Source organism: Aotus nancymaae, unplaced genomic scaffold (assembly GCF_030222135.1).
Source record: "Aotus nancymaae isolate 86718 unplaced genomic scaffold, 86718_ANA_hifiasm-v0.15.2.pri h1tg000036l, whole genome shotgun sequence".
In the NCBI taxonomy this organism is placed as follows: domain Eukaryota; kingdom Metazoa; phylum Chordata; class Mammalia; order Primates; family Aotidae; genus Aotus; species Aotus nancymaae.
Window position 1 is genome coordinate 23,280,948 of NW_026988450.1, and position 11,150 is coordinate 23,292,097.

At 40.3% G+C, this 11,150-nt stretch overlaps 1 protein-coding gene across 1 annotated transcript in view; it reads left to right on the plus strand.

The window, feature by feature from the left end:
- The window catches only part of RDH10 (retinol dehydrogenase 10), a 30,430-nt gene extending 19,518 nt beyond the window's left edge, over positions 1–10,912 (plus strand). The window contains exons 3-6 of the mRNA XM_012463775.3: positions 4,789–4,887; positions 6,563–6,708; positions 8,300–8,431; positions 8,539–10,912. Coding sequence (XP_012319198.1) covers positions 4,789–4,887; positions 6,563–6,708; positions 8,300–8,431; positions 8,539–8,662 — 501 coding nt within the window. The 3' untranslated portion in view covers positions 8,663–10,912. The remainder of the gene's footprint in view (positions 1–4,788; positions 4,888–6,562; positions 6,709–8,299; positions 8,432–8,538) is intronic.
- The last annotated feature ends 238 nt before the right edge of the window (positions 10,913–11,150 follow it).

Sequence of the window (11,150 nt, forward strand, 5' to 3'; positions counted from 1 at the left end):
ATCTACCAGACTGTTGAGGGCAAGAGTAATTAGAAAAGAAAACTAGTCAGGTTACTTGGGAAAATTCCTGAAAATGTGATGCTTTCTAGTCACCCAACTATAGCATTTTTCTTGCAAAGTATGAAATAGAATTCATGTTGATCAAAGTTTGTTTAATAATGCGCCCCAGACATAAGGCAGGAGTTTGGAGTAATTGCTCGCCTCTATTCAGGCAGCAAAGGAAATGATTAACAGCCTTCGTGCTCAGTCACGTGTACTGGGCTCCAGCAGGAACCTGAGCACAGGCTTAAAAGAAACCCAAGTGGTCCTCAGGTGGGTGCTCCCACCCCAAGCCTCTGCCTTTGCCCAAAGCAGAGCAGAGCAGAGCTGAATAAACATTTGACACCAGCTTTGGAAACAAGCTCTCTGGGATCTCTGATTAGCTGCCCTGGATAGCTTTCTCAGTCTCTCAGTTCCCTCCACAGCTCTTTGGTGGTTGTTGATGTTGTGAGTTGTTGTTACAGTAATTGCAGTGTTGCCTGTAATTGGCGAGCCTTTCAAATAAAGAATATGGGTCTTTGTCTGAAAATATAGGAAATGCAAAGATACATTAGATTTAGTTTATACAGAAGGCCAAATTTGTCCTTGATTAGGCAAAGAAATCACGTTTTAAGCTGAATATTGACCCACCTGTGCTTACAAAACAAAACAAAACAAATAATCTCCCTCTCAAAAGAAAGCTTCATATTACAACCAGCTAACCTGTGTCATACTTTAGTCTTTAAAGTTGGAACATATTTCCCCAAATGTTGATAGCCCACAATTGGAAAAGATTTTATTCACATAGCCGTACCTGGATTGTTTCTCTTTCTCCCTTCCTCTCCCTACCTGCCTCCTCTCTCTCTGTCTCTCCCTCTCGCCCTTTTTTTGTTTCCTTTTCCTTTAAAGCAGTAACTTAACTCCTCTTCAAACAAGGGTGGGGGGCGGGGGGAGGGTCCCACGGGGGTCCCACAGCGGGAAGTGTTTCCCCAAATCACATTTTTTGGAATATGCAGCCAAGGTACCCTCCTTATGGACAAACTGGAACTATTCTATATAAGTTAATACCACCAATTCATTTCAGGGCAAAAAGGGGAAGGAACATTAATCAGTTTCAGAACCTTGCAACAAATTACACTTAAAGAACAATTAGGAACTTGTTAATCTTCTGTCACCTACCTTGATGTGGTGCTGGGGATCTGGATTAGTCATTTAACACCTGCAGGCAAGACCAGAGCACGTGAATACAAGGAAGTCATGAGAGCCAACCTGCTGTGGTGTCTGAGTTTCTAGTCAGAGCCAGCCACTGGCTCGAGTTAGAGTGGACATGTGAGCGAGTGATTCAGATTTGTCAGGTAACCAAGTGGCAGGTTCTAATAGGAATTTGATATATTTTTTGTTTGTTTGTTTGTTTTGTTTTGTTTTTCCATGAGACATCCCAGTAGGGAATTTGATATTGGATGTAATTTCTTAGGATTTAATATTGAGTCCTTATACTTTAACTTTTAAACAGAAAGATAACTAAGACCCTTTATGTTAAATTTTTCACTGTCTTCCAAGACTAGGCAAATTTTCAGTACTTAAAAATGCTCTCTGGTTAATGTCAAGAATATGCTTTGTTGTTTGTTTTTTAGCAACTTGAATTCAAATATACTCCAAGAAAGAGTATGTTTTATACTTTTTAGCTAATCTAGGAACAATTAATCATAACTAGATATTTTTAAAAAGACATAGAGGCTTGATTACTTAAGGATATGTTTTCTAGTTTTTTGAGCCAGGGTCTTGCTCTGTCACCTAGGCTAGAGTGCAATAACATAATCACGGCTTACTGCAGCCTCAACCTCCCAGGCTCAAGCAGTCTGTCCACCACAGGCTCCCAAATAGTTGATACTACAGGCACACATCACCATGCTCAGCTCATTTTTTTGGATCTTTTTGTAGAGGCAGGTTTCACCATGTTTCCTAGACGGGTCTTGAACTCCTGGACTCAAGTGATCCTCCCACCTTAGCCTCCCCCAAAGCTTGGGGATTACAAGTGTGAGCCACTGTGCGCAGCTATTTTCTAGTTTAGATTGGAACATAAACTCCATTGTGATGTTACTTTATTTCAATTCTGTGATATAATACCCATGTGTAACTTACAGAGCCTAAAGTTGAACCCATAATAACCTGAAGTGCCAGTTTTTTACTTTTTTGGTAACAGATCAAAATAATAATTACTGTCATAATTACTCTTTCTGTTTTTACTACTACAAAGAAATACAGTCAAGCTGAAACATGTGTCTCTCTTCCTCAGCAGTGTACTAGGGCAATGCAGTAATGAGAAGTGTGTTCATTTGTTGTATTAGTCTGTTCTCCTACTGCCATACAGAAATACGTGAGACTAGGTAGTTTATAAAGAAAAGAGGTTTAATTGGCTCAGGGTTCTGGGGCTGTACAGGAGGCATAGAGGTTTCTGCTCCATTTCTGGGGAAGCCTCAGGGAGCTTTCAATCACGTTGGAAGGCAGAGGGGGTGCAGCAGCACACGAAACAGGAGGAAGCGAGGGGATGGGGCCTACACAGATGTAAACAATCCGATCTCTCAAGAACCCACTCATTATCACTAGAACAGCACCAGGACATGTTGCTGAACCATACATGAAAGATCACTCCTGTGATCCAGTCACCTCCCACCAGGCCATACCTCCAACATTGCGGATTACAATTGAGATGAGATATCCAAACCGTATCACTAGCTCTCCTCCACAGTGCCTGTCTCAGTGTAGCAAAGTAATTCTCCCTTAGTACTTGGAAGACTGATCTGGGTCTTCCAACTTAGTCTAGGACAGTCAGACAAATAAGTATAAGGCAATCAAAATCAAAATACCATAAAACATATAATCATGTGTCAAGGTGAATGGCACTAACCACTGACTAAACATTTTAGAGAAATATAGACAAAGTGAGGCTGGCCTAGAATAATATTAGATAAAGGCTTAACACCCTAACTACCTTCAATAAAGAATTATTAGGAGACTCCAGAGACATGAAGCACTTTGAAAAGTATGACAGACTATATAAATACGTGGTGAATATTACTCTTTGATTTACATAGGAAGGATTTGGGGTAGATAATCAGAAGAGTTCATACGTCAAAAGACACAGTGAGAATAAGCATTTCATGGGTACTGGTGGGGAAACTCAGACGGCGTGAGTTGAGGTGGGGTGCTACATAGTGTCTGGGAAAGACCTCGGCATACTTCACAAAAGATTCACATGGCACCTGTATGAATAATTGATGAGAGCACAGAAAAACATCAGAATCAATGGAATTTGTGTTTTCAATCTTTACACACAAAAATTATAACAAATTAGATAGGGGCAAGGGGAGTAGCTCATGCCTGTAATCCCAGCACTTTAGGAGGCCGAGATGGGAGGATCACTTGAACCCAGGAGTTCAAGACTGTCCTGGGCAACATAGTGAGACCCTCTTCTCTAAAAAAAATTAAAATTTTTTAAATTTTTTAGGCATGGTGACATGCACATGTAGTCCCAGCTACTCGGGAGGCTGAGGCAGAAGGATCACTTGAGCCCAGGTGTTCAAGGCTGTAGTGAGCTATAATTACGCCATTGCACTCCAACCTGGGCAACACTGCAAAACCCTGTCTCTCCACTTCCCTCCCCCGCCAAAAAAAACTACAAACCCAAATTAGATTCATGCAAAAACTCAGTGATACCTTAGCCAGCAAATCCTATGAGACGGGAATGCAGCTCTTCTTTAAGCCTGCTCTATAGTGTTTGGTTGTGTGGGTTTTTTTAACTTCATAAATCATGGGAAGCTGTGCTGGCAGTAGGAGATAACTCAGCAGTAGACAGATTGCTCTTTGCTGCTTTCTTTTAAGAAGCAGGTTATAAAACTGTTGGGAGCCTGGTAGAGTAGTTAATAGATCATCGTAAGCAATTTGAAGTAATTTTTTTTTGATACAGCCTTGCATTTTGTAGGCAAGCGAGCTAGAGAGAAAAGAGTTTAATGAATAAGAAATCAGTGCCACCTCTGATTTTGTGCCACACTCTCTGCCTCCCTGTGTGGCCAGTCACCTGCATCTATGGCAGAGTCCCTGCAGTGAAACCCATATTGGAGTGTGACTGTTCAGAATGACACGCGTTCTTGTCAGTGCACAGTTAGTATTAGGATATGTTTTTCACAAAAATAGTTCTATAATTTACTCTGTTTTTTACATCCTAAAATACTTTGTCTCCTGCTAGTACACTTTGGTAATAAGCCTTAGGACCCTAGAGCACGTTGCTGGAGTATCTCTTCATTGACAGGTCTATTACTAAGTAGACATCACCATAAGGCACACATTAATACAAGGCACCTGTTTGTAGCAGGCTGTGGTCCTTCACAAACCATGAGATAGCTGCACCGAAGTGTCATGAGAAGAAACAAATCTCTGGCCTGGGAGTACTTTAAATTAGTAGATAACTGTACTTGAAAGGTGATTAAGAACCTTCTGCTAATAGCTCTCTTCCTTTCCAGACACTGTCCCTCAAAGCTCTTATGTTACAGTCTTGTTGGTCACAACTTACAATAGGCCTGCCATGCCAATGAGACCTTGCCAAGTTAGCCAGACACTTAAAAGATCTTCTTTTTGATAAATGTAAAATATCTTTAAAGGAATTGGGAAATGTGGCATCATGTGGCTAAAAATTTGTTTTGTGATCCTGGATTGTGTTTTAGGTGAAATTCATGACATCAGTTCTAAAACTTGAATCTTACTTTGTTTCAGACCACTAAGGCTTTTCTTCCTACGATGCTGGAGATTAATCATGGTCATATTGTGACAGTTGCAAGTTCCTTGGGATTGTTCAGTACTGCCGGAGTTGAGGTTTGTCAGATATGTAGCATTGCTTTCATTCAATCTGTTTATCCTGTGATAAGAGCACTTGCTGCCCCTCCATTCATGAAAGCTGCACTAAGGTGCTCTGCGTGTGTGCCACATGTAGGATTTTCCAGAGGAAGCCAGGGCCAGCCACTAGAATGGAATTCTAAGCCAGTTGTGGTGGTGCACACCGGTAGTCCTAGTTACTTGGGAGGCTGAGGTGGGAGAATCACCTGAGCCCAGGTGTTCAAGACTGCAGTGAGCTATGATGGCACCACTGCATTCCAGCCTGGGAGACAGAGCAAGACCCTGTCTCTAAAACAAAACACAAAAAGGGAATGGACTTCTACATCGTCTGCAATAAAATCTCTTACAGTAGTTTGACAAAGCAGCAGCAACAAGAGAAGTAGATGGGCCAGCCCTCAGTGTGCCGGTTTTCATTAGCAGCTTCGCTTGACGATGGCGGAAGGCACAGGGCCAAGAATGGAACCGTGGAAGGCTGCAGGGAACAGAAGAATGAGGCCAGAGGTTCACATTCAGTTGTGGTCACCTTGCCAAAATTGAGCTATCTTGTATTAATTAGCCTATCAGATGAGGTGGTCAGGTATCCTGCATTATAAGTTTGTAGAATTATAGAACTGGGTTTCATCAAACCTTGTTCTTCACCATATTCAAATTATAAAGCATGTTTATGTATATTGTTCTATCCTGTTTGTCCTGTGCATGCCTGTAAAACTGAAACATCACTCCATGCAAATATGCAAAAGGATACATTATTTAAATAGCAGCTATATCAAGGGATTCATTTCTAAAGTTGGGCCATGGACAAAGAGATTTTTTTCTATATTGTGTGCCCTTAAGTTAAGTTCTAGTTTAAGATTACAAGGCATGGTTATCATTTTCATTTTAACTTCACCGTAAAAAGAAAGTCAAATCATAACAATTTATAGCCTAAGCTAGATTTGCCTTTGTTCTTCTTGCATTAATTTAAACAAACTGGTTTTTCTTTCTTCTTTACTGAACAGGAGACCATTTGTAAATTTTCCAGACACTTCAAAGTGAACCTCTCTCCATTTTAACTTCAGGTCATTAGCTTTCATAGAATCCTTAACTTCCCCAAAGTAATATGATACTTAGTTGATGTGGCAAAAAGTATTCATCTGTTTCTGCAGTTGCTTTGAAAATATTATTTCTGCACTGAACCACATCAGGTATCTGTCTTTTTTTTTTTTTTTTTTTTGAGATAGAGTCTCACTCTCGCCTAGGCTGGAGTGCAGTGGTGTGATCTCGGCTCACTGCAACCCCAGCCTCCCAGGTTCAAGCGATTCTCCTGCCTCAGCCTTCTGTGTAGCTGGGACTGCAGGCATGTGCCCACCATGCCCGGCTAATTTTTGTATATTTAGTAGAGGCGGGGTTTCACCATTTTGGCCAGGCTGGTCTCGAACTCCTGACCTCAAGTGATCCAGCCCCCTCAGCCTTCCAAAGTGCTGGGATTACAGGCGTGAGCCACCGCACCCAGCCAGGTATCTGTCTTTTAAAATGATTTTCTTGTCTTTGTGTAGTCACCTGTAACCCTATGTATTATACATTTAACCACAGTAATAGGACCAGGGAAGCTTCAGTTTGGTTGGGGTTAGGGGCATATACTTAGTATTTCTGCTTTCTCCCCTCTCTAACTCAGGATTACTGTGCCAGTAAATTTGGAGTTGTGGGTTTTCATGAATCCCTGAGCCATGAACTAAAGGCTGCTGAAAAGGATGGAATTAAAACAACCTTGGTTTGCCCTTATCTTGTAGACACTGGCATGTTCAGAGGCTGCCGAATCAGGTCAGTGAGAACCTACGTCATTACTAATAAAAAGAATAATATTGGGAGAATATGTGGAATTGGACTTTCAAACATAGCCTTACTATCATTTGGCAATCTGTGGCTTTCACTGGTCAAGATTTGTAAAGTTTGTAAAATTGGTGTATAAGATTTGCAAGGGAGAGACTGGTGCCACACTGATATCAATTTGCAGAAATTAATCTGGAAGCATCAGATAGGAAATGGCTTCTCTGTAAGAAGAAAACATAAGTACCTAGTCTTTTCCTTAGAAGCTCATCTTTTGGAGTTATTTTGTTTATTTAATATTGGTATTGGTAAATAAGGATTCCAGAAGAAAATTTCTTCACGGACTTGAGTCTAGATATGAAACAATGTCACTGTCACAGAGAGTAACGTGCCTTTCTTCTGAAAAGACCATTGAATATTACACTCCAGATTTGGAAACCTCCTTTTTGCAGCAAGCGTATATAACTAGATTCTCTCTGGCAGAATGAGAAGAACCATTTAGATATACTGAAAAATGAAATAAAATACCCACAGAGAGAGAAAGGAAGCATGTGGGAATATAAATGTCAAGTTACACCTGACTTGAGCTCGGCAGAATAAACAAAACCGTGAATCATTAAGAGGATACTTGTGAAGACATGCTTACTTTGAAATCTTTGCTTGGGTGAATTTGAAAGGCAAAGGAAGATAACCAAACCAGTTCCCTGTTGGTTGGGGGCCATTCTTAACACATACTAAACTGAACAAGCAGCAAAATAGGTGGGAGGTAATTTGAATCCCTCCAAAGTCAGGCTGACTCCAAGACTGAAGTGGGAAATGGACTCTGGCTCTGCCTCTTATCCCACACGTGTGTTTGTGTGCACATGTGTGTGTTAGTGGTTTGGTTTGGTTTTCCTCATATGTACTTGGGAAGCAGTTGCTGAGGGTCTTGCAGAGCTCTGTTTCCTCCAGCGTAGCGTAGCAGCAGGTGCAGGGATCCAAAGCTATGGTGGCAAAATGAAGAATGAAAGGAATAAATTGCACACCATCGTTTCAACATGTAACCCAGTGAATTAAACTAAAAATAGGATGTCTGTCTGTATGCCCTTCATTTCATTTCTACATGCCCCTAGAGAATATACCTTAGCTTTCCCTCTTCAGGCATCCTGGAAAGTGGATAGCTGGCCTTCCTTTCACTCTGAAAGCTTACACCCTCATTTTGACTACACCTAATACTAAAAGCTTGGCATCTGGCTTAGGGTTAGTGTTTGCTGTGCCAAACACCCTCTCCTCTTTCTGTTGAAAGCAAAACATAGGAAAATAATTTTAAGTACATTTTAAGGCATCTTAAAAACATGACTTTCTCATCTTATGGAAAAGCAGATCCATTTTGCTTTTTTTTCCCCCAACTTGTTTTCCAGGCTGTGCCAATAAAATGTGTTCATAGTAGGAAAATTTGGAAAATACAGAAAAGCACTATGAAAAAAACAAAATGTACCCAAAATCCCATCACTCGGATAACATCACTGTTAATGTTTTGATATGTATTTCCAGTCTTTTCTATTGTGTTAATTCGTCATTTTGTTTTTGAATAAATAACTTTCAGGAAAGAAATTGAGCCTTTTCTGCCACCTCTGAAGCCCGATTACTGTGTGAAGCAGGCCATGAAGGCCATCCTCACCGACCAGCCTATGATCTGCACCCCCCGCCTCATGTACATCGTGACCTTCATGAAGAGGTAACTGGGAGGGGTTCCCTCACTGACCGGGTCTCTCCACGCCTGCCCAATATCTTAATTAACTTGAGACTTCAAGTTTGCTAACAGCTGTGACTTTCCTTTTTCAGCATCCTCCCATTTGAAGCAGTTGTGTGCATGTATCGGTTCCTAGGAGCGGACAAGTGTATGTACCCCTTTATTGCTCAAAGAAAGCAAGCCACAAACAATAATGAAGCAAAAAACGGGATCTAAGAATCTTTTTGTATGGAATAAATTTACTTCTATCAGAAGATGATCAAGACGTTTCAGTCCAATGCACATCAGCATTACTGACATTTTATGGATTCTAAACTTGTTGTTTCTTTTTAAAATCAACTTTAAAAAAAAATAAAAGTGTAAATTAACTGACTAGAGTACTTGGAAAATGTGATCAGTACAAGTGAGCTTAGGTTGTTGCCAACAGGGTCCTTTTAGGCAGAAGCCCAAAACCAGTCAAATCTTTAGAGAAGCTCTGTGTGACATCTTCAGGTTACCGTTATTTTTTTAATCAGCAGGAAGTCTAGAAATGATAACTAGACTGTATGTTTCATGAGTGTGATTTTTCAGAATTCCCATAGAGTTTATTCATTCTTGTCATTAAACTCTAGCCAGTTGACATCTTTGCAATTTCAAAGACTGATAGTGCTGTATTTTCTCATGTTTTCTAAGTTTCCGTTTTGCAAGGCCTAGGTGGCTTTTTAATGGTGTTTGTATGTTCAGCTCCTTTGAAAAGGAATTTTGAAATCTCTATCAATTGAAGTAAATGATGTCTGAGTATTACAGTAAAAGTGACCAAGTCTCTTTCTTAAAGTCACAATGGCTAAAGTATTAGCTGAATTTTTTTTGTTTTGAAATGGAGTCTTGCTCTGTTACCTAGGCTGGAGTGCAGTGGTGAGATCTCAGCTTCACTACAACCTCCACCTCCTGGGTTCAAGCAATTCTCCTGCCTCAGCCTCCCTAGTAGCTGGGACTACAGGCGCATGCCACCATGCCCAGCTAATTGTTGTATTTTTAGGAGAGACGGGGTTTCAGCATGTTGGCCAAGATGATCTCCATCTCTTGACCTCGTGATCTACCCACCTCGGCCTCCCTAAGTGTTTGAGATTACAGGTGTGAGCCACTGTGCCCAACCTTTAATTTTTAATTTTATCTCTGAAATACTTCATTAAGTGTCTGGAGACCTAATTATCCAAAAAGATCATATATTTTCTACCTATGAATTTTGCTGCATACAGAAAGTGCCCTTTCCTCAGGAAGTTGCTGTGTTTCATTTCTTTGGATGGACTCTTATCTAGAATACATAGCAGCTCTGCAAAGAAACAGTTTTTAAAAATGGGAACTTCTACATTAAAAAGTCCCCATTTTTGTGCCAACTCTGATTAGTGAGAGGGAGAAATCTGATTCTATGGCATATGTATGGAAGGGTGTAAAGATTCTTTTGAAAGGTTTATTCACATTGTAGAACAGCAAATGACATTTTTACAGTATTTTTTTGTAAAGCAAACTATTTTGTGCCTTGAATTTGGTATATGTGTATTAGTGAAACATTGTAAAAGTGAACTTCTACCTCTGTATCTAAATGTATACCATCCACTTGTAAATTACTATAAACTATTATGTGATTGCTTTTTTTTTTAGAATGTCTTGTTTAAATAGTGGCCAATGTTTAAGGCTATTAAAATAAGCCAACTTTTACTAATTGGGGAGTTTTATAAATGACTGATTAAATTTAAAGAATTAACTTACCTGGAACTGTGTGATTCTTAGTTATCAGCAGTGTTGTCAGGAAAATTGTGTTCTCTTCAAAGGTCATATTCTACCTTAGGTAAAGAAAAATGTTGGAATGGAATAGTTTTGGGAAACAGACGTTAACAGCCTAGGGTGCCTGCACTCAAATAGCCAATGTTACCAACCCTAGATTACATACTTGATTAAGGGCTTGTTTGTACCAAAAGTGGGGAAACAACCCCATGACCTGTGTTTTAGTTTGGCTGCACCATAGATGATGGAATCTGCAGTGTCTACAGATAGGAAAGGTCCTAGTGTGTGCTAATGTTCCCGGTGCAGGGCTTGAGGAAGAGCTCTGTTGTATGTTTCCACTTCTCTTTATAAAAAATAACCAAACCTTGTGGCCTATACAACAACGGAGGAACTGGTTGCCTCGTAATTGTTAATCATGGACCTAAATAAGTACTCTGAAGTAGTCTCAACAATGCCAGGTGGGGACAGATATACTCAGAGGTTATCCAGGTCTGCCTCCCAGACAGCCTGGAGCACACCAGACCCTCCTAGAGAAATCTGCTAGAATGTAACAACCCACTTACCCACCTAAAATTGAGGAAAAGTCTTCTTCACATTGAATTTTATTCTTGTGTGTTGTAACTTAAACCTATTTCTATTTCTGTTTGTTATTGCCCTTATAAGGGTGTCCATCTCCAAGTTCAATAAACCTAATTCATTTAAGTTTTTTGTAGAAGTCTTTCATTCCCATGTCCCAGCCCAGTTCAGTCAATTCTATGGCTCTTGAATGTTGTCCAAATTCTGCCTCCCATCTTTAGCTGTGGAGTTTGGAAAGGGATACAGTTAATGCAGGTTTAGCACTATGGAATTCCTACAAGTTGCATTGCTTCCTCCCAGTATCAAATTCTTTTTTTTTTTTGAGTCAGAGTTTCGCTCTTGTTACCCAGGCCGGAGTGCAATG